The sequence below is a fragment of the Podarcis cretensis genome (genome assembly GCF_951804945.1).
Source record: "Podarcis cretensis genome assembly, chromosome: 2".
Classification (NCBI taxonomy): Eukaryota; Metazoa; Chordata; class Lepidosauria; order Squamata; family Lacertidae; genus Podarcis; species Podarcis cretensis.
The window spans coordinates 24,580,600-24,604,196 of NC_137171.1; the positions used below are offsets into that span (position 1 = coordinate 24,580,600).

The 23,597-nt window shown below is 45.4% G+C and overlaps 1 protein-coding gene across 3 annotated transcripts in view; it reads right to left on the minus strand.

Moving 5' to 3' along the window:
* WIPI1 (WD repeat domain, phosphoinositide interacting 1) overlaps positions 1–23,597 on the minus strand; it is a 46,170-nt gene that overhangs the window by 7,329 nt on the left and 15,244 nt on the right. For all 3 annotated transcript variants that reach the window (XR_013835827.1, XM_079965567.1, XM_079965566.1), the window contains 7 exons: positions 20,324–20,420; positions 7,977–8,074; positions 6,136–6,228; positions 4,902–4,972; positions 4,006–4,113; positions 2,170–2,334; positions 1,208–1,315 (listed from right to left, as the gene is read on the minus strand). Coding sequence is in view for 2 of the 3 variants with exons in the window: in XM_079965567.1 (XP_079821693.1) it covers positions 1,208–1,315; positions 2,170–2,334; positions 4,006–4,113; positions 4,902–4,972; positions 6,136–6,228; positions 7,977–8,074; positions 20,324–20,420 (740 nt within the window). In the remaining variant the exon portion in view is untranslated. The remainder of the gene's footprint in view (positions 1–1,207; positions 1,316–2,169; positions 2,335–4,005; positions 4,114–4,901; positions 4,973–6,135; positions 6,229–7,976; positions 8,075–20,323; positions 20,421–23,597) is intronic.

Consider the following 23,597-nt stretch of genomic DNA (forward strand, 5'->3'; position numbering starts at 1 on the left):
GGTAGCGGGCCTTTTAGTCACAGCCTCTGCATCTGAAGCATGCTGGTGTGTGAGCTGAATAGCACTTCAAAAGCTGACAGCCAAATTAATACCTAGGTGGGTGTTGAGATCCAACTACAAAGGCCTGGCATTATCTACACCCTGACGAGGGAAACACCTTCGCTGTCACTTTTAGCTATTTCCAGTGCAAATATAAGCACCTCAAACTAGGAATAAAACCTACATGTTTCCCTTGTGGCTCAGTGACTCGGGCTGCGTTACTTGCCCTCCAAATCTTATCTTTCCGGAATATCTATAAACTGCATAACATCAAGTACCACAGTAATGTACAAAAACAACCCACAACACCTGAAACAGTTCTCTAAAAAGCAATCAGAGGCTGCTCATGCATCACCTCGTCCTTCTGGGAAAACCATATGGCAGAGGCAGCCAATGCGTTCATCCTCAAATGCTGTTGGACTACAACTCCCATTATCCAAGCAGGCTGGTGGGGCTGATGGGAGCTGAAGTCCAACAGCATCCGGAGGGCACCAGGTTGGCTACCACTGCCATAAGGACTTCCATCTCTTTGCCACAGAGCAAACCTCCCTCCAGTTATGTGTCTGCTTGCCTCCAAGAACCTTTGAAGTGTTGCATTATGACTCTTCCCTTCCAACAAGGGAGCTTAGTTCTTCTCACATATCTGTTTTGCTACATCAATTCCACATGTGACATGCATCCTTGTTGAGTTCCCTGGATTCATCCTACTCCCCAGGTCTGCACAATCTGGTTGGGGCTTTCGTGTGCAGACAATTCTGTCTTTCTGAGATAAAATGGCCTTCAGATTTTGTGCTTCAGGCCAAACCGTCTGATGGTTTTCACCCAAGAGGTCCTTGTCCATCTGGTGTAATTTTGTGAGATGCTCCCCTTGGTGGCGGAAGTGGGGGGAGAAGACGCCTACCTACAGAAAACTAATATAGACAGCCAGAGTGTGGGTGCCTGCCCTGATTCATCAATCAGGAGACATTTGCGATTTCTGCTAGAAGGTGGGGCAGCTTTGGAATACCTCACATAGTTCAGGAAGTCATGCACATAATTTTAACCACCAACGAATTAAAGCACTACAGGGCATGATTTTATTATAGCCTGTGGCTTCCCTTTGTATACGCTAAACCACCTCCAGACATTTCCCCTTGCAGTGCTCAAACAGCTCAGCTGTATCATTTACCTGTGTTTCTTGATTAGAACACACTCTCCTCCATCTTGAGGGTCCAGGTTGTAGAGGTAAAGGTGTCCGTCAGACGTCGTAACCAAGAGCCGAGGCAACTTCTGGATTCTAACAAGAAATGTGCAAGGGGAGAGTTGAAAGGAACTCACAAAAGGTCTCTCCATCCATTTGCCTGCCCTAGGCTGGCCAGGACATCAGGTGGTATTTAGCTGTGAATTTTACCTGTTCCTGGATGAGTAAGTTCTCCTCTTGTGCAATTACTCTATTTTCTCATTAAGCAGAGGAAAAATGGATACACACACCACACCTTGATGGTACAAATGTACAGATGCCTTGTTCTGCTTAACACATCAGTGGAGATACCTTCTCCTACACGAGACCTTCCCAAATTCAGTCACTATGCGCACCACCACCACTACTGTGAGCCTTCACAACTTGGAAAAGGGCAAAAAATAATAATTCCTTCCATCAATCCGATTCCTGCCAAGCAGAGGTAGTGATGCTCTACAAGTCCAATCAGCCCCAGCCAGCATGGCCAACAGTCAGGACTAATGGGAGTTGTAGTCCACAGAACATCACATTTACTACTCCTGGGCCAAAGACATCCTCAGCCTATCTTCTGGTAGGCAGAAAGCCCCTAAAGAGACCATTGCAATCTACTCCCTTTCAGACCTGGGGCACAAAACAGATTAAAATTCTGAACTGCCTGTATTGTGCACCCAGCAGCTTTCCTGGAGCAGATGCAGATGGCAGTGGTCCAGTGCAGAAGAAGCAAGATACAGAACATTTCCACACGTCGCATCTTGCCACGCAGTCAATACATTTCTAACTAACTTCCAGCTTGCCTCAACTCAGGGTGTGTGTGTGCGCGCGCATATATATATATGCTGCTCTGAGAGATGCCTATGTATATATACACAGAAGGAGCTGCTGCTCGGTTGCTATAGCCACAGTTTACGTACGTGGAGAGCACACAGATGTTCCTTTGTCCAGAGAAGTTCAAGCGCACGGTGGCAAAGGCCCGGTCCTGGCTCATCATGCCTGACACTTGAGAAGGGAGGTAGTTGGTGGCGGCCATGAACATCTTGCCCATGTAGCCGCTCCAGGACGGAGGTTCTTCCGGCCGGCTAAGAGAAACAAAGCAGCAGGCACTGAGATTCTTAGTCTAGTATCTAGACCAGGCAGCATCAATGCAATAGTGTGGTCCTAAACCCCTCAAGGCTACATACATGCAACTTCCCTGGCTCCTATTCATCCTTTGCTAATTCTTCTTTTCCCCCTTGGGAGTTTCCTTCAGTGTCAGCATTTTAGGAGTATAAGAACCTCGGGGCATACACGAATCTACAACTTATTAAAGTGCAACGTGGCACGATATAATTGCAAATAAAGTCAAACCTGAAATCTACATGCAAGTTAAAATTGTATCAGCTGTCCAACTTCGTGTGAAGTTTCGTCATATATAATGCTGGCACAGCTGTGCTTGCTTGAGCTAACTTGTCTGCTCCAACAAGAACGAGTATATTTAGGCAACAATGCTATAAGCCACTGTGTGTCCCAATGATAACTGGGCAAAACACTCCTATGCTGGGAAGTGAATGCAGTGATCTGTTAAGATACAGCCTGTACAATTAAACCCCATTTCACAGAAAGCCATTATGAATGTACCTTCTTACCCAAAGACTAATGAATAGCTAAAAACAAGTCTGTGCTAAGCAAAGGGTTGTGTTCCAACTTTAAATCTACCACGGGAAGCAGTTATCAGTGACAGCCGATCATTTCTCAGGGCTTCTGCGTACATTATCTATTTTCAACATTTATCCTGGATAATGTGCATTATGTTAAAGAGGCTCAGTTCCACCCAAGCCAATTCCAGTTTTTCTCCCTAGTAATCTTTGGCCTAGCCTCCCCCAACCTAGCGCCCTCTGATGACCTTGCACTCCATTCCCATCAGCCTCAGTCAGCATGGCCAATGGTCAGGAATTATGGGAGCTGTAGTTCAGAATGGGTGGAGGACACCAGCGCTGTGGATGGCTACTCTAATAGTCATTGCTTCAAAACAGACTTGAAGTTATCCAGAGACAAAGATGGCAGCTATCTTTTTCACAGATACCAAAACTGCACCCAGGCCACCATTGGGTGATGCACAATGTCCATATACAGCCAAAGATAGCTGCCCCTGCTACAAACAGCAATTCTTGAACTGAAGTTACTGGTTTTGCAAACAGACACTTGGTCCAGAAACAACTGAAGGCAGAAACAGGCGCAAGCCCATTGCAGACATGTGCTGGTCACAGTGCTGCAACGACATTGCCTCTCTCCAACAAATGTCTGGAATAAATATTGTGGCCTGGAAGCTGGCCTTGGGCTGGATGCTTGAGCCGTTTCCTAGGTCTAGCACACCCCAGATCCACCTTCACCCTCAATTCTGGTCCCAGGCTCCTTCAGTTCTGCTCTTCCTGGCTCCTGGAGTGCTGCCACAACAATCAAAGCATGCTCCTGATTCCTGTCTCCTGTCCTAACAATCCCATTTCTCAGCCACAGGTTCATCCCACTGTGTGGCATCACAACTTTGTCTAAACAACATGGGCCCATTTAAAAAAAGAAAGACAACAACCAGTAACTTGATGGAAATGACAAGTATGTGCTGAAATCGCATACCCTGGGGCCAACTGACAGTGATGGCTTGGATATGTATGAGCCACGTTTTCCCATGCTTCCCATAGCTTTGCTGGGCCAGGGCTGAATCTCACTGCAGCTAAGACTCCCCACAGCCCATGCGGCACTGTTTGGATACCCACCTGTCTGTGAGATGTTCCAGCTTAAAGATGTGAACGGTCTCGGTGTTGCTTGACGCACACAAGAATTGCGAGTCCATACTGAACACCAGGGAGCTGATGTTCACGTACCTAAGCCCAAGGGAAGGAAAGAGGATTGCTGCAGCTGACACAAAAACAAAAAGGAGGTCAGGCCGTGCTAGGCCGTGGCCAAAATAAGCAGATCTGAGAGATCTACAGGGTGGACGTAGTGGTGGAAATGAACGTGATATGATCAAATCATATCCTGCTGCTGGTCTGTGTGTCCTACAGCTAGGGATCCAACAATGAGTGAATGTGGTGTAGCACTGGAAAAGAGAATGGGCTGTAGCCCTCACTTCAAAATCTCAGCTCAGCCATTAATTCATTTACTGTAAGCCACAATGCCTCAGCCCCTGCAAACCTGTTACATGGGGATAATACTGCATATTATTCTGGCTCCCGTACTAGGTTTTCAAATAGCCTCTGAGCATCGGCACACCTTGCAAGAATGGACCGGTGTTTTAAAAAGCACAGTGGGGAAAAAAGATCCCTAAAGTACTTCACCCTATTTGATACCTCTCCTGTACTTGCGTCCCTAAGCAGCGATTTCCCCACAGTTACGCCCAATGAAGGCACTCGCTGTGTACCAGTGAAAACCTCAATGATACTGGACCAGCCAGGCGTGATACCAGAAACTCCCACACCAATCATACTGTTTCTCAAATGTGTTGCGTTCAATGGCTGTGAAAGCAAGGAAAGGCAGCAGGCTCTCCCATGTGTATTGGAGAGTGTTCCCGAAACATTTCCTAGGTAAGGACCCTCCTAGGTAGCAGGGCGTGCATTTCATATGGGGTCAAAAAAGAAGAAGAAAAAGAGCCATTGATGAGTGTAGCACTGACCTCTTCATTCCTCTTCTGAATTCATAGACCTTTTGCCCCTCAGGGATGGAAAACACCCGAATGACAGTCCCCTGAAGGAAAACAGGTAAGGCATGAAAGTCACAAAGCCATCAGGTTGCAAGGACCAGCTGCCTTCACAGAAGAGATGCTACAATTATTCCGGCATGGACATTCAGTACATGTACACACACACACACACACACACAAGAATAAATTAAGTATTTCCTAGCACTCACAAACGAGGGACGCGGGTGGCGCTGTGGGTTAAACCACAGAGCATAGGACTTCTGATCAGAAGGTCGGCGGTTTGAATCCCCGCGATGGGGTTAGCTCCCGTTGCTCGGTCCCTGCTCCTGCCAACCTAGCAGTTCAAAAGCACGTCAAAGTGCAAGTAGATAAATAGGTACCGCTCCGGCGGGAAGGTAAACGGCATTTCTGTGCGCTGCTCTGGTTCACCAGAAGTGGCTTAGTCATGCTGGCCACATGACCCGGAAGCTGTACGCCGGCTCCCTCGGCCAATAAAGCGAGATGAGCGGCGCAACCCCAGAGTCGGTCACGACTGGACCTAATGGTCAGGGATCCCTTTACTTTTACCTAGCACTCACAAACAGTATTAGGATAGGTACTGTGATCCTAAGACTACATAGAAGCCACTGCTTTCATTGGAACTTACAACTAAGGCTAAAGTTCTAAGCACAAATGACTTGGCAGCAAGCGCCACTGACCTCAGCAGGATTTACATCCAAGTAAACATACTTTGGATTAATTTACAAGTTTGCTTAAATTTGGGGGCTTACACCTCAATTATGACCTAGAAGCAAGCCCCACTGATTTCAGTGGAACTTACTTGAAAGCAAGCAGGCTTAGTCTGCAGCAGTTTCTAGGAACAGTACTCAATGCCAGTTCTTCTGGTACATGTAGCCACATGCAAGATGGTTACTCCTTTGCCAGCTTTCTCTTTAAATTAGTATGTTAACACCAATGGCTCCTCCTCAAAACGGACATGCAAACTTTTGAATACATTTCTCTGTGCTGACGACAAGGCAAGCGGGCATAAGCTTAAAATGGAAGAGGAAAAAAAACCCTAAGTGAAATACCAGAAACTTTTGCCTAGGGTGAGTAACTAATTTGCCAAAGGATTCAAAAGGTAAACACAACACTCGTTTTTGCTCCTCAGGGAAAACACAAGTGCCAATTGTAATTCTCTCCAGTGGTAGACATTTTGCTCACTTACCTTTTCAGAAGCACTTGCTAGTTTTGACCCTGTGGAGTTGAAGGCCAGGGCAGCGAGGGGCCCATCGTGGGCGGAAATTGAACAGACGTCTCTCTGTTATTGGGAAGGTAAACAGTTTAAGTGTGAGCCAAAAAAAAAAAAAAGGCCTGGGAGAAGGGTAGGATTTCCAGTTTTTCTTCAAAAATGTGTAGACAGATTGTTGTAAGCAAAAGTATTTTATTAATTGCATTAATTGCATAATTTATTGCATTTATACCCCCATCTTCCCTCCCAAGGAGCTCAATGTTGCATGCTTGGTTCTCCCCCTCCTCAATTCATCCCTACAACAGCCCTGTGAGGTAGGCTAGCCTAAGAGCCGGTGATTGACGGAAGGTTACCCAATGAGCATCAGCTCCATGCTCCTTCCTTAGCTATGGCAAAATTAAGGCTTCATCGGCTAAGGGCGCAGAATGCCCCCAATGACAGCACTTGAATAGTCAAGGCACAGAGAATCAGGGTGCTCCCTGACAAGCTGCTTGTTGAGCTTTCATCCGTGTTTGCATGGAGGTCAGATGGCGTTGCATCAAAGCAAGCGTCACATCTATCTCCCCATCACTTTCCTTACTGCAAAAAGTCCAGACTTTGGTGGAAGTGGGTTTGTTGCACAAGAACTCCCAGTCGACTACAGCTGTGTGACCTGGATTTGCTGGGATGAGACTCAACCCCACCTGAGAATAGCATCAGTCTGGCAGCGCCCTCCGAGACGTCAGTCTCCCTTGTTTTATTTTTACTTCAGTTATGCACATACATGCAGCTCTGATGAGCTCAGTTCCAGAACATCTACTCTGCATGCAGAAGGTTGCAGGTTCAACCATGGGCATTGTTCGACCACTAGAATCACCAAGAAAAGCTGGCCAAGAGCCCCATCTGAAATGCTACAAAGGCACTGCCTTGGAACCAGTCAGACGTTTGTACATGAAAAACAGTGGGCAATTATTGATTGATAACTAAGGATTTATGAGGGCTGACAAAGTGAAGAGTAACTCTTATTTGGGAGTATACTGTAGTTAAGTAAAGGTCTAGCAGGAAGTGAAAAAGAGCAGCCATGGGGGAATGAAGAGGAGGGGGTAAATGCTACAATATGTTAGATTTTTTAAATGGAGGGAGGGAAGGATACCAAAGAAGAGGGAATGGCATACAAAATTGATGGAATATGTAGAAACGGCAAGCCTAACCAGCAGAAGAAGAGATCAGGAAGAAAGAGAATTTAAGGAAGACTGGAAATTGTTTGTAGAATATTTGAAGAATCACTGTAAACAAATTAAAACGTTAGCAGGATTAGAGTAAATCTAGCAGTATAAATTAAGCTGAGATAAAATGGGAAAGAAATAATACGGAGTAACTAGAAGACGCAGCAGCAGAGGATAACTAGAACAAACCATGAAAAGGGGGAGGGGAAGTCAATGATTAATGCAGTTTTTTTGGTGAATTTGAAAAATTTGTAAAAGTGAAAATTACAAATGAATTTCAAAATAAAAACATATGGTTTTTTAAAATGCAACTTGGAAATACTTGTAACGTTGAGCGGCAAATATGGGTGGGACAGGAAGTCAACTTTTAAATCTGAATTAATTTGATTTAATTTAAACTGAAAAGGGAAAAAAATGGCAAAAAAGGGAAGACACTGCCAGCTATTGCAGACAAGCCTGAGCTACACAAACCCTTGGTCTGACTTGGTATAAGGTAGGTTTCCCATGCTCCAGGAGCCTGATTTAAAAGAATATTTAGGGCCTGTTGAAGTGAAACAGTTCCAGAGAACATGGGCCCCCAGAGCTCAGATTGCGAGATTCCTTTCTACCTACCAAATTATTTCCGTCGTACAGCACAATCTCGCCGACGGTCGTGCTGCCGGGGTATGCCAAGTAGGAATTGGAATGGTTAATAGAAAGTGCACACAAACCTAGAGGTGGAGGGAAACAAATTGCATTGTCAGGCAGAGATGCTGAGCTCACGGTATGGGCAGGGTGTTTTATGGACAGCGGCAGAAGGAGAGAGCTTCCTGCTGGGGAAAATGCAACGGGTCCCATTGCTGGCACTTCTAGATCAGGGGTCAGCAAACTTTTTCAGCAGGGGGCCTGTCTACTGTCCCTCAGACCTTGTGGGGGGGGCGGATTATATTTTGAAGAAGAAAAAAACGAACAAATTCCTATGCCCCACAAATAACCCAGAGATGCATTTTAAATAAAAGGACACATTCTACTCATGTAAAAACATGCTGGTTACTGGACCATCCGCAGGCCGGATTTAGAAGGCGATTGGGACGGATCTGGCCCCTGGGCCTTAGTTTGCCTACCCATGGCCTAGAACATGGGTAGGCAAACTAAGGCCCAAGAGCCGGATCCGGCCCGCAGACGGTCTGGGAATCAGCGTGTTTTTAGATGAGTAAAATGTGTGCTTTTATTTAAAATGCATCTCTGGGTTATTTGTGGGGCGTAGGAATTCGTTCACATATTTTTTTTCAAAATATAGTCTGGCCCCCACAAGGTCTGAGGGACAGTGGACTGGCCCCCTGCTGAAAAAGTTTGCTGACCCCTGTTCTAGATGTAGGCTGAGGTGACTCCTCACCTGCAACAGGAAATCTCTCTGACTCTGGCGACACCTGCAGGCAAGTGAGGGCACAGCTCCATGCACAATACAAAAAGACTATTTTGTCAATAAAACACCTCATTCTCAATCGCTCCCCGTCTCCTTTATTTTTTTTACACAAACCAGCCCCTTGCTTCATATTATGCCCTTAAAAACAGCGCAGCCTTTCTGTTTTGGAGATCACCAGAGAGATAGCCCCGGAATCCTTCAGAAAGCTGTTGGCAAGGGCGATTTTCATGGTGTGGTGTGCAAAATGGGAAAACAATGAGTTCCTTTGGATGTGGAGGACAGGGAGAGCATTTGTTGCTGTGCAGGGAAGACGCAAGTGGTTTTCCTTTGACTCTTGCAGGTGGAAACAGATAACCAAGACCCCTAAGGCAGCCGCTTCTAAGAATCTTGCATGCACCTGGAATGACATGGAGAACTTGCCACTAACACACAGTGAGAACAGCCTTGCCATTATTGCCCCTGCCTCCACAGATTTCTGAATGGAGGCTAGCAATGCTAAACCTCCCCCATCATTAGAGATGACAGGCAGACACTTCTCTATACAGTGGTACCTCGGGTTACAGACGCTTCAGGTTACAGACTCCGCTAACCCAGAAATAGTACCTCAGGTTAAGAACTTTGCTTCAGGATGAGAACAGAAATCGTGCGCCAGTGGTGTGGCGGCAGTGGGATGCCCCATTAGCTAAAGTAGTGCTTCAGGTTAAGAACAGTTTCAGGTTAAGAACGGACCTCCAGAACGAATTAAGTACTTAACCCGAGGTCCCACTGTACAGCCCTGGCCATCCCCCAGCAAGCTTTTCCAAGGGGCTGCCATTTTCTTGTAAAGAAGAAGAGAAAATGTCTTTCCCTATCATCATTGCATCTTCACTACATTTTTTAATCTGCCTAGTCATTTTTTATTTTTGGAAAAGGTTGCAAACAAACAAACTGGCTCTCTTCGGCCCAAAATGGGTTCAGATTAGGGATGACACAATGCAAGTCCCTTTTCAAAAGGTCCCCCGGGGGTTTCCCTCCCTGAAAAACCAGAGGGGGAGACAAACTGACCACTAATGGCCAGCTGGAGACATTATACTTCAGTGGCTGACAAATGTGCCTTCATAAATTGGTTGATCAACTGTTGTGGCCATCACACACACACACACACACACACACACACCTATTCAACAGATTGCAATAGAATGCTTCTTTTAGTAGGGGGAGGTGACTGTGGGTACCAGGAAATGCATCCTCTGCAGACACATGCATGTGCACTGGCGACCCTGATTTTCTTTCATCCAAACCACTTTATGCTGGTAGAGGAAAACCAACAGCACAGAGTTGCAGTCTTAAATGCCTGTACGGAATGGGAAGGGATCCCAAACCAGAGACACACACACACACACACACACACACACACACACACACACACCATGACGGTGCCAGGGATTCCACTTTGGGAAAGCATGGGTTCAGAGAAGGGCAGAAAGAAGCATACGCAGCATAAAACATTTCCTCTACAATGATGAGAGAAAAAGCCCACAGACACTGCTTCCCGGAGTCCTCGAGTGAACTCAACATGTAAAGCTGGAAGTCAGGAAAGCGACCCCTTGGAATACTGGCCTCCTTTCTTGTGGCACAGCCCGCTTCCTCCCCTTGTCAGGCACCGCGTCACGATATTCGGAAAGGGCAGCCCCTCAGAAAGGGCAAGTGACAAAAGACCGGGCTCTCATTCAAGTGAATAAGCCCACATCTGGAATGCATGTCCCACTTCAAACTGTGTTGTGTGTGTGTGTCACAGGATAGAAAGATCTATCACAGAAAATAATTTCCCAGCAGACAGATCTAACTAACTGGGGTGTCTGGGAGGAGTGCTTCAGGCTGGCTATTCTTAGGAGTCTCTTTTCCTCCCCACAGAGAGCAGATAAACAACCATTTGACTTTCAGAAGGCATCTGAAAGCAGCCCTGTTCAGGGAAGTTTCTAAAGGTTGATGCTTTCTTGTGTTTTTAATATTTTGCTGAGAGCCTCCCAGAGTGGCTGGGGCAACCCAGTCAGATGGGTGGCCTATAAATAAAATGGTTGTTGTCATTATTATTGTTATTAAACAGTTCATCTTGCAGTCAATGGTACAGGCCACGTGCAATTTAACAGCTCAGTGAGAACAAGGCCCAAATGACATTATGTACTGCTTGTTCCATCACAGAGATTTCAAAGTGCTCTAAAAACTTCGGGAATTTCAAAGAACAATACTCTTCATTTCAAAGAACAATACTCCTTTTTTAATATCTATTAATTCAAAACAGCTCAATGCCAAAATAGGATTCTATGTGGTAACAAAAACACTGAGAATCACTGGGTCCAAGAAGCCCCTTATTAAGCCTACTGCAGCCACTGTTGACATAGCACAGCAACAAGAAGAGACGATCTGTAAGCAGGTACATACAAGAAACGCCAGGAACCCCCTTTGATGGCCTTTTCAGAGTTATTAAAAAGGCTGAAGGCATCCCAAAGAGATGGTGTGTACAACTCTTGGACAGGAAATAGGACCATGTGTGTTTTTCAGACAAACACTGGTGCCAGGCTATGCTTCCTTGGCAAGACCCCAAGAGCAGCAAAGCCTCTGCTCGGCACAGCTATTGTCTGACATCATGACCGACAGCTCTGGCAGCATCAACCTAACAGCGATATTTATCTGGCCCTTGTCATCCACCAGCCACCTGATTCTCTTCTGCTGCAAAAATAGAAAGGAAAAGAATGCAAGGCAGAAAAGAAATGGCGAAGGAGGAAACCACAAATTCCAACTGTCTTGAAGAGGGACTGGGAACCCGGGGCCTTTCAGACTCCAACTCCCATCATGCCCCAGGCTGCATGGCCAATGATCAGGAATGATGGAAGCTGTGGTCCGAAAACATCTGGAGGGCCAAAGGTTAACCTGCCCTGATTTTGAGTTTCGTCAGAGTGGGGAATGGAGGCATCATTGAGCAGCTGAGCTGCTACCTGACATTTATAATGACTCAGAGTTGCCATGTTTTCCCCAGAGAAATAGCAAGCAGAAGGGTAACAGCTGAATCGGACATATATTTATGATTTATTATGGGTGGTATTCATCTAACCAGCCCTGTCAGAGGGAGGCCTGCGCAAGGACTTCCACTTGTATAATGGAGCTTTCTCTCACCCCCACCCCCAATCTCTTCCCGCTGAAACTGGCTCAGACGAAGCCCCAGAACAGTACACAGAGAAGGAGAGGCATTCTCCTTAAGTCTGGTAAGCTAGAATACGTGTGCGGATTAAACTGGAAGAACACAACGCTGAATTTCACCCTGTTTACCTGCAGCATTTTACACCAAGTTATCTCAAAGCAGCATTAAATGCAAGAAGAGAAATGAGAAACATTAAAACCAAACAGAGGAACAAGAGTACAGTGGTACCTCGGGTTAAGTACTTAATTCGTTCCGGAGGTCCGTTCTTAACCTGAAACTGTTCTTAACCTGAGGTACCACTTTAGCTAATGGGGCCTCCCACTGCTGCCACACCACCGGAGCACGATTTCTGTTCTCATCCTGAAGCAAAGTTCTTAACCCGAGGTACTATTTCTGGGTTAGCGGAGTCTGTAACCTGAAGAGTCTGTAACCTGAAGCGTCTGTAACCCGAGATACCGCTGTAAAAGAAGAACCTGAAACACTTGTCCATAAATATGGATGAAAAAATACAAATCCACACCCCCCCCACACACACTAAAACGGGGAGCACAAACACAAAAAGCTCAAAACTCACCTAATTACTCTCCCAAAAAAGTTTTTGTCTGGCACTTAAAAGCAGACAATGCCAGGTGTGTCTCCTGGGGGACAGTGTTTTGCAAGTGGGCAGCCACCATGCAAAAGGCCTGGTCTCAAACCGCCACCCTCCACTCCTCCCTTGCAGGGGCACATGGAGAAGAGCCTCCGATGACAAATGCAGGGTCTGGGTTGGTTCACGTAGAAAGAGACAGGTATTGGGGTCCTGAGCCATGATAGGCTTCCTAGGTTCCAAAGCAGCACTTTAAATTTACAGTGGTACCTCTGGTTGCGAATGGGATCCATTCTGGAGGCCCGTTCGCAACATGAAAAGCCCGCAACCTGAAGCACCGTATCTGCGCAGGTGTGCCGCGTGATTTGGTGTTACTGCGCATGCGCAAAGTGCAATTTAGCGCTACTGCGCATGCGCGAGAAGCAAAACCCAGAAGTAACCCTTTCCGGTACTTCCGGGTCGCCGCGGGAAGCAACCTGAAAAAACGTAACATGAAGCAAACGTAACATGAGGTATGACTGCATCCCAGTAACTAACTGGTAGCCAGTGCAGCTGTACCGAAATTGGTGCTATATGCAACAGTGTAGTGTGGGAATTCTGCATGGGTTGCATTTTCCAAACAAGTTTTCAAGGGCAGCCCCACATACAACACACTGCAGTAATCCAATCTAGAGGTTTCCAGGGAGTAGATAACACTAGGTACGCTATCCCTCTCCAGCTATACTACTGCAGCAGCTTAAGGAGTCATGGATGCATCGATCGGTATATATGACTAAGATCACGAAGAACAATTCCAACACCAAACAAGGAACATCTGAGATAAGTGCCACATTTGCAAGGCTTGCATTTAAAGGGAGCTGGATGCGCCACATCACAAAGAAACTGGCTTATGTAGCATGCAAGCCAGACAACTGCCAGGAAAAATCTTGAAAAGGAAGTCTCTGGGCTTGTGGTCTGTAGAAAGAACATTCAGCAGAGCCTATTTCCTGAAGCCCTTTGGAGATGACTGAGGATCGAGAGAATTCCGAAGTTAAACAAACTCAGTCAGCAGCGCTGTGAGTCAGCAGGCCCAGCTAGAGGTTTTGTTCGGGACAGCCGAGCAGGAAAACAAGCTGTGAAGGGCCTGGGAAAGTGCTCAGGTCTACAGAGTTGACTTCGTGAAGGCACTAAGTGCAAGGCTGCAAAAAAGAAAGCTGAATGGCTGCCCTCTTTATTATTCCTAGGATGTCCTAAGAACTAGTTTCCACAAGAGGCACAAACAAAATACTTCAGACTTTCCTTGCAAAATATTTCAAAGGTGCAGAATAAGTACAGGAGAGACGAGTTCATTTGAGCATCCTTCTCCCAAACCACGGCTAAGCCAGATGTTCTGTTCTAGAGAGGGAGCATCAACTGCATGTGCAGCCCTAAAGAGGCCATGAGCTTGCACCCCAAACGCTAAAGGAAGTATGCCTCCCCCAACCTGCCCATCTCCTCCACCTGGCCAGGCCATGAGCACCTGAAAGGCCAACAAACCCCGAACATGAATTCTGTATCTGTGCATCCCTAACCTAAATTAACTTGAAAGTTTGAGGGTCATAGTCAGTTGCCTCCCTCTGCCTATTCTGGTGTCATCTCTGCACACTAGCCGCTAATGGGGGGTGGCGGGATTTTGCACCAGGCAAAACAAGCCCAGTTTAAGACAAAGGACCTGCTGTACATGAGATCTCAGAGGAGGGGCTGTACTTTGTGTAGACAAAAGCAGGGGGATTAATAGAACACAGGAACATAGGAAACTGCCTTGTATCATGTCACACAGTATTGTCTATACGGACTGGCAGAAGCTTTCCGGGGTTTCAGACAGGAACTTTTCCCCGGTCCTATCTGGAGACACTGAGGATTGAACCCGGAAATTCCTGCATGCAAAGCAGATATACTACCATTGAACCATGGTCCTTCCTCACTAAAGACACTGTCTTAAAACTACTCTGGGGGGCTTTCCAAATGGATCTGTTTAGTCCAGCACTGCACAATTTCTCCACTAAAAAAAAAGAGAACACAATTCTTTACCTTCCTGGAACAGAGCTTCAGGTCTACTGGCAAACCTACCCTCGCCAATGTTTATAAATGTCACAGTGGTCCTGTCCCCATGTGTGAGTGGTAAGGATGTACTTGGACAAATACAGAATGTTCTCCCCTCTATAAGCAGCAGCCAAACATGTAACAGCAGGATATCAGAAGATACTGAATGCAATTCTGCCCCCAAAGTCTGGGAGATACAGGCTTCAGGACTGAACCCAGTTGACCTAGGAGCAGCAAACTGGAAAAGGGCATTAGTGGGAGGCTTGAAAGCAAATTATTTGTCATATGGAGCCTTGTACAGAACAAGAAAGAGTAGCTACACTGCCAGAGGGTGCTCTTATAAGGTGCGCAGTTAGAGGAAACTAAAGAAGTCCTAACAACAAGGCATGGAGATTCTTCCAGGTGGTCATTATTTAGGGGTGGAATTCAATCACATCTCCACAGATTCAGGCTGCACCATGTAAGCTGATTTAGAGCTCTGGCAAAAACAAATACGCTTCCCCCAAAACATCGGACTTTTTCTGAAAAGGGAAGTGATGAGAAAATGCACTGATAAGACTGGGGTAACACTTGCTTGACGCAACCTTGGCTAATCTCTCTGCAAACAAATCAGGCTGAATGCTCATTAAGCAGGTCATCCGTACTCCAAAAAACAGACCCGCTGGAAGAGCCTTCTTTGCAAGAGCAGAGTTGGCTTGCTAGTGTGTCAACAGGGCACAAGCAGAACAGAATCAAACACTCAACTTTACCACCATTAAAGTTACTCACAGGATGAGTTGGGAAACTTAGAATTTATCATTTTTTTGCTCCAGAGCAAAGACAACAAATGTGAACCTCCACGTATCTCAAAACCTCCAGCTTGGCTCTCAAAAAAACAAGTTAGAGGTCCTGTAAACAAATTTCCTCATTGTGTTTCTAAAACTCATATAGAGGTCTGGTTTGCAAGAAACACAAAGTCAAACCAAGGACTGGCATGAACAAGCCAACATGTGGGCTCCTGGAGAAACCGCAGCCACTTTGCTATTTATGCCCCAATCCTTTTGATGCTGTGCTATGCTGAGCAAAAGTGCGGTTATGCTTAGTGTGTAATCAAAACCCAGGCTTGTGGTTTAGCTTTCTCCAAACAAACCATAAACTAGAACCAAGGTTTGTCCTACGGTTTACAGCTTGTGATTTGTCTAGAGGGAGTCAAGTAATAAAATAATAAATAATAAAATTATTATTAAATTATTGTTAAAATTATTTAACCACAAGGCTAGGTTTGGAAGAGATCCTAAAGCAAACCACAGCTTAGGTTAGTGCAGCAACAGAACACCAGGGTGTAGCAAAGCAGCCATGATCTCGTCTCTGGGAGCCCACGCTTTTGCTCTTTCAATTCTTCCACCCATGTGAATTAACTTCACCACTCTTCCATATCTATATAACACTTAAAAAAAACCCACCACAATGCCAGCCCATGGGTTTAATGTCACAACGCTATCAGTGATAAAAGGAATAGAGTTGTCTCCCTGTCTGCAGAGCCTTTCAGCAGCAACTAATACAGAGGTATTTGGGAGTAAGGCCTATAGATTTTAGTTAGAGACTTCAGTAAAAGAAAAAAAGCAATGAAAACAAACATGATCATGCTGGAGCCTCTTTGGCAAAGCATAATTAACTTCTTTCAATAATTTTGAACCTTAAATGAACTGCTGTCTTGTTTCAAAGCCCCAGGCCAGTGGATGTTTATGCCTTTGGGAGCTGTAGCAGAGGATTTTAAAAATATAATCACATCCAAAGCTTTCAATGGGTTTAATCTCCATGAGAGGCCATCTGTTAAGAGCCAGAATGAGGTCAATCTGGAGTCCAAGAGTGACTTCCCAAGGAACCAACCAGGCATTTATTGGCTACATGTGAACTGCATCATTGGTTGCTTCCTAAGGACCTGTTCACAGCAACATCAGTTATTCACTGAACATTCATTCCCCTTTGATTGCAGGGAAGTTATACGACACTCCATCAAGAAACTGTTATCCCACAATTCCCCATCATCTCCAGAAGTCCAATCTGTCTGGAGACACAGGCTTGCTGTGCAAGAGCACCAAATCGAAATTCATTATGCAACCTGAATTTGCCAGTTTGCAACTGAATCCCACCCTAAAATAGTGGGGAAACCCACTGAGTCAAGGCTGGAAGCATTGGGGAAGGCACCACTTTATCTAGCTCGTCTCAGATGCCCAACAAAATGACCTTGTCTGGCTGTCCTTGCAGGGCCCTAAAAACACACACCATCTTCATGCTGGGTTACCCAGAACGTGATCTTCCTCTACTAATGTTGCCCAATGGGGAAGCACACTCCCTCCTCGCGTGTTTCTTCAGTAGGACTTCAAATCCCCTCTCAGCCATGATGTTCCCCTGAGTGACCTTGGACCCATCTCTATTCCTCAGCCTAATCAACTTCAGTGCTTTATAACGTGTTCATAAATGATGTGGAGTTTAGGGGTGAGCAGTGAGTTGGTCAACTTTGCTGATGACACATTTAGGGGAGCAAAAACAAAACAAAAAAAAGGAACAGCAAAGAGCTCAAAAAGGATTCCTCCAAGCTGGGGAAATTGACATTAAAATGGAAGATGGGGTTAATAGGAAGCAAATGCAAATGGATCTATTCTGGGACACAAAATCCCAACCTCACCTGCACACTGATGGGGTAAGAGTTGGCAGGGACAGCCTAGGAAAGGGGTCTCCGGGTTTGGTTTGATCTAGCAGGGCTGTTCTCACTTTTTAACTTCATTCTGAGGGGGGCAGAAGAGAACCACCTATTCTCCATGGAATTTCTTTGGAGCGGGGAGAGGAAAGATACAAAAAAAAAAAAAAAATAGTTTACTGGCACATGATGCAGGGGCATAGCCCATCTTCTATTCTAGTTCCCAGGAGAGTCTTCTTTTGTTCTTTAAGTGTGCTGTGTACATGGAAGGTGTCAAACAGATTGTCGTTTGCTGGGATCAAGTGCCAAACTTGCCCGAGAGCTGCTTCCTGCCAAAAGCAAAGCAGATGAGCAGGAACAAAAAGGCACGGTGGCAGGTCGAGGGGAGGAGACGGTGCTGTTGCCATTTCCTCTCCCTTGCGGCTTTTTGTCAAAGTCAGCTGCAGCTCAAATTGTGGTCAGTCCTCTCCAGAAATGTTCTGGCTAAGGCTGCTGCTTAAAGCGATGAAGCAAAAGGGCAGATTTCCTAACTCTAAGGCTTTGCAGCAATTTGAGGGCTGCAAAGCCTTGGAAGGCCCAGGAGCTTGTTGATGACTACAACCATCGCAACAGAATACAGAATGGCCAGCAGTGATTGTGATAGCCTTCAGTTATACTGCCGCTATCTCCTGCAAAGTCAGCTTCCCGTGGTCTGGTTCACACACACACAGCCAGGTAGCTGAAAATACAGTGTACATGCTGGAAAAGCAGGTAAACATCACCCACCCAACCACCATAGGTGTGAGACAATACGCAGTGTGGCACTACACACAGTGTCCAATTCATACAGGATTTCACAAACGGTGAAGTGAAACAGCACAAATTAGGAATGTACCATATGGCTGTACAGTGGTACCTCGGGTTACAGACGCTTCAGGTTACAGATGCTTCAGGTTACAGACTCCGCTAAACCAGAAAAAGTGCTTCAGGTTAAGAACTTTGCTTCAGGATGAGAACAGAAATCGTGCTCCGGCAGTGCAGCAGCAGCGGGAGGCCTCATTAGCTAAAGTGGTACCTCAGGTTAAGAACAGTTTCAGGTTAAGAACGGACCTCAAGAACGAATTAAGTTCTTAACCTGAGGTACCACTGTATATGCACTGTGTAGGCATTACACATTGCCTCAGGGGAGGGGGCTTTTCTGAATGGAGTCTCACGTAGTCTATGGCTAGGCAAGTGTGTGAACCAGCATTATGTCCCCCAAATTAAGTATTCAACGTTTCTTGCTCTGTTACCCAGTGCAAAGAGAGTGAGGAAAGGGTATGGGGAAACACGCCGAGTGAGGAATGTTTAATGAAATCTCAGCAACTACACAGGAATTGGTGGCATTAAGAGGAACCAACAGCAAGACTTCCACTGGTTAGAAGTTAGTTTCAATGTCCCCAAGAGCTCTTTGCTTCCACACTTATCAGATGATGGGAAAGACATCTGCCCGAGACCACAGGGCTGCCAGTCAGAGTAGACAATACTGGTCTTGTGGGACAATTAGCCTGACCTGGTATCAGGCAATTTCTTCTCTACCTCTGGTTACTTTTCCCTTGCTCCAACAGTCCTCTGTTTTCGCACGTCTTCTCCACAGCTCCCCCCCCCCCTTGCTAAACACACAATTCAAGTTCTTTGAAAAGTTTCATATTGAAAGTGGAACAAGATACTCCAAGGTAAGCAAAGGCATGCCATGCAAATTGTTTTTCATTTATTCCAATTGCAGTAGCTGGATTTTCTTCACAGGAAATTAACATATGGGGGGGGGGGAATTGGATTTTAATTTTTGGCACAGTGTATGTACAACCTCTGCCACTTCTTTTTAACAGTCACATGCCTCTATAACAAGACGCCCAAGTAGATGAGTAAGAAAAATCCCATTAACCTCATCCACCGGAGGTACTTCACTCTTCTTATCATTGCGTGGACTAAACCAAACTAAACATTTTGTTTGCTTAAACCCATTCCAGCTCCCTTTCCTGACGTTTTTAGATCAATGTAAATCTAACTAATGCCTCCAACTGAGAACCGAACACTGTCAAGATATTCCTTTCCCAAGGTCAACCAAGCAGCCTGATGCACAGCAACTCTGTAAACAAGAGTCTCCTTCAGATGCTGCAACAAAATCACAGCCCAGGTCTGGACTACAACTCCAGCACCGACGGGAACTGCAGTCTAAATCAACTGGCAGGCACCAGTCTGGACCCAGGGCTGTTTTAGTCCAATTGAGCATTCACTTACAACCTTCCGACATAATCCCTGAGGAGTGAAGGAAGTGTCACTCTCCATTTGGCTGCTTAAAGAAGGGCATATTCACTTGGAAGGATAATTTCACGATTGCCCAGAAATGTGTACTTGGTTTTTTTATTAGCCCTGCAACCATCACAGCACAAGGAAAACCACAGGTCCTTTTGCCCCAATTTAAACTGGTTATCAGTTACTACTGCTGAATGAAGCAACAAAGCTACCCCCAAGAAGCAGAGAGCCACAAAAGCACTTTCCTTAGGATGTTAGAAAGGTGAGAGAAAGCCTTTCCATTGAATGAATGCACCCCATGGGGCTTTTTGACACAGCATAGCAGTGGCATAGGGATACAGTGGTGCCCCGCAAGACGAACGCCTCGCAAGACGGAAAACCCGCTAGACAAAAGGGTTTTCCGTTTTGGAGGTGCTTTGCAAAACGAATTTCCCTATGGGCTTGCTTCGCAAGACGAAATGTCTTGCGAGTTCCTGCAGGTTTCCCCCCCTTTCCCCCCCCCCTTTTCCTAAGCCGCTAAACCGCTTATCAGCTGATCCGCTGATAAGCCGCTTATCAGCTGATCCACTAAAAGCCGCTAAACCGCTAATAGCGCTAATCCGCTAAGCTGTCAATGGTCTTGCTTCGCAAGACAAAAAAACCGCTATACGAAGAGCCTCACGGAACGGATTAATTTCGTCTTGCGAGGCACCACTGTACTTGCAATGAACTTCCAGGCTCTCTGCGCTAAGTCCACCCCCATTTCTTACACAGAAAGCCAGGCTTATTCCCTTACCTGTTGTGTTTGGAGGGGTGTCCAAGATCGTTTTCAGAAGCTTCATGTCCTTAATGTTATGGATATAAATAGATTCCTCCAAGCAAACAATTAGTCTCTGCAAATACAAAAAAAAAAAAAAAGCACAAGTTGTTGCTTAGGAATAAGATAGGCCTCAAAACATTCCATCAGCACATGCCAGTTGCACTGGGAAGGTTCACAGACTGGCTCGGACTATCTACTTGGGAGAAAAGGCATCAGGTGTTCACAACAAACAGAAAGAGATATGATCTCTGCTGAACTTGGTTTGGTCAAGAAAAATTATCTTAATCACTAAGATAAACTACTGTTTGCACTATAGGAAGATATAGAAGTGAAGTGGTAGAGGGAGATCTGTCAGCTTAAAACAGACTACATTTCACCTCTTTTTTTTCAAATCTTCCAGCACTAAAACAGTAGCGTATTCCAGAAGTTAAGGTACAACTCTATATTACATCTGCCTGAATAGCCCTCTACCTGGAATAAATACCATTCCCCTAAAAGCATATCCACTCAAAAGGTGGAATTAGAAAAAACTTCAGTAAGGGTACCAGAGCTTATTTAAACGTTACATTTTTAGTGTGTGTCCTACAAGCTGAAAGATAGCATTTGGTATTTCAAAACATGAGCTTGAGATAACCCAGATACAGCACCTAGCATTTATCCATGATGATGATGATTCAGGCTGCAATCCTATGCTCACTTACCGGAGAGTAAGTCAATGGGGCTTTCTTCTGTAGAGACACAAAGTGCTTTAACTGTCATATTCTTCCAGGTGTCAAGACAATGTGCACAGCATTAACTGGCTGGAAAGTTATGCTCCCATCTGACTGCATCTGACTGGTTGGAAAGTTATGCTCCCATCCACACCTCTTGCAGCGGTGACCACCAACACTAAGTTTGAAATCCTACACTTACTTGGGGATTCAATGGCAGCTACATCTGATGGGCCATGCATAAGATTGCAGCGCACAGCCACTGAACAGGAGAGAAGAATCCAATGATAACATATTCCCAAAGTGCAAACGAAAAGGTCTTGTTTCTTTGAGGAAACAGCCTTGGACCTTGGAAGCAGCAGCAAGACCTCATCTCTGACAAGTTGCTCCTGTATCTGGCATCAACCAAGATTAAAGATGGAATCTAGACTGTTGTTGGCCAATCAGCTTTTGCCAATGAAAACTGTGCCTGTGCTCTGAAGGGGTTATTTATGTAGCAGGTATTTCAAAAACAGGGGGAAATTGAGCACCCAAAATAATGCCAGTGTATGACCAGAAGCTCCGAGGCCTCAGGCCCTGAAAGAGTGATCTTTCTAATAAGAACTTAATCACAGGTGCTGATCATTTATCTGAAACCAGGATTTTAGAATTAAAAACTTAACTTGATTTCTTTCTTTTTTTAATTTGAGGAATAGCCTTTGCTACTTGAAGCCAAGGCTTCTCTGATTTTTGAGAATATAGAATCTGCTCTGCTCTTTCTAGCTACAGAATCCCAAGCATAGCATTGCCAAGTGGTCACACTGAGTCATTTTGGTAATGCCTTCCAGACACCTCATACTTAATGCTAGGAAAACCGAAAAGTTTGCATCATGCCTATAGTTGAAGATATTCCCTGGCAACCGTAAGATGAGCCCTGCAGGCTCAAGCCCATCTGGTCCAGCACTCTGTTCTCACAGTGACCAACCAAATACTCATGGAAAGCTCGCAAACGGAAGCTGAGCACAACTGCTATTTAGAGGCGCATACTGTTACTGACCATGGAAGCTGAAAACCTGGTGGCAACTTTCATGAACTGTGGCATACATGGTAGCCGAGCTTCTAGCATTGAGTTTTTAAACCACTCCTAAGTGTTTTGAAGAAATTTGACTCCTGACTTTCCCTTTCAGCTTCCTCTGCACCAACTCCTTCATTTTTGGAAAGTTTCCTCTTCTGCAGTCCAACGTGACATCTTTAATGATAGCTGCCAGCTTTGAATTTTCTAACTTAGAATTATAATTACATAGCTTTCACAACTGCCTATAAAAGCAAAGTCCTCAACTACCTGTTTTGTCTTTTAAAGCCTGCTGTTAACTCCTAAAAACAAATCTTTATCTTACATTCATTTCCTCTTCAGGATGAGCACTTTAACCTTTCTTTTTGTCTCTGCCATGAACCCTTCACACACCTGTTGCAATTGCAGTGTACCTATCTTTAAAGGGGGCGGGGGCTGAGCAAATATGTACACACAAGTGTACATAGCACAGAGTGTGCAGTGACCACCGGAGGGCTGTGAACAGCACAAAGAGTGCAAAACAAATCTCTTGTGTTGACACTCAGCCCAGGATCTATTTTACTGGTGACACAACACCACTGATGTGGAAGGAGGCCCTGATCCCCGGTGCTCTTACACCTGCAAGCTAATTAACAGGTTCAAGTAAGGCTCTGATTCAAATTCACAAGAAACCAGCCATTACTTCAGAACTGTGACCTGCACATACATATGCATGTTTAAGTAAGGATGTTTGTTTTGGACAATAGGAATCAACGGAGTGGAGTACCTCTCCCGTTAGGAAATGCTAATAAATTTGAGACTTTTCAATTTAGGGCCGACAGGGTGGGTGAGAAGACAACCGAGGGAGCAAGGCATAATATTCATAAAATTCAATGTAGCGTGGAGGGAGTGAATAGAGACATTTTCCTCTTACAGTCACAGAGTGAGCATCTTTGGCAGGAGATTCAGACAGAAGGAAGTACATGCAACATATTATTAACCGATTTGGTGATGGCTACAAGCTAGATTTAGAAAGGATAAAGCTCACTGAAGCTGGATCCATCAATAGCATGATTGATAAATGGAACCTCCATGTTCAAAGTATACCTGAGGTTACCAGATGTTCAGGACAAACAGTGAAAGACCACCATCTTTACGCCCTGCTTGCGAACTTCCTAGAGGCTTCTGGTTAGCCACTGTTTGAAACACTGGTTTTAAGTAGGCCTTCAGTCCCTTACAGCAAGACAGTTCCTTGATGTTCTACAGCACAACCACCACTGAATGCAATGTCAGCACATACGGGTATAAGCTGAATCACTCTGCACTTCTAGCCAGGGCAATAGAGAAGCCTCAGAGACACTTTGTCAAAAGCCAGGAGCTACACTGCTGACAACCAGTGGCCAAGATGCAACCCAACAAGGATTAGTAGCAGAACCTCTGCTCCAAAGGAATCTGCTATATTCACATTTCAGGGGTGGGGAGTGGTTAGTTCTTCCCACCAGTTGAAACC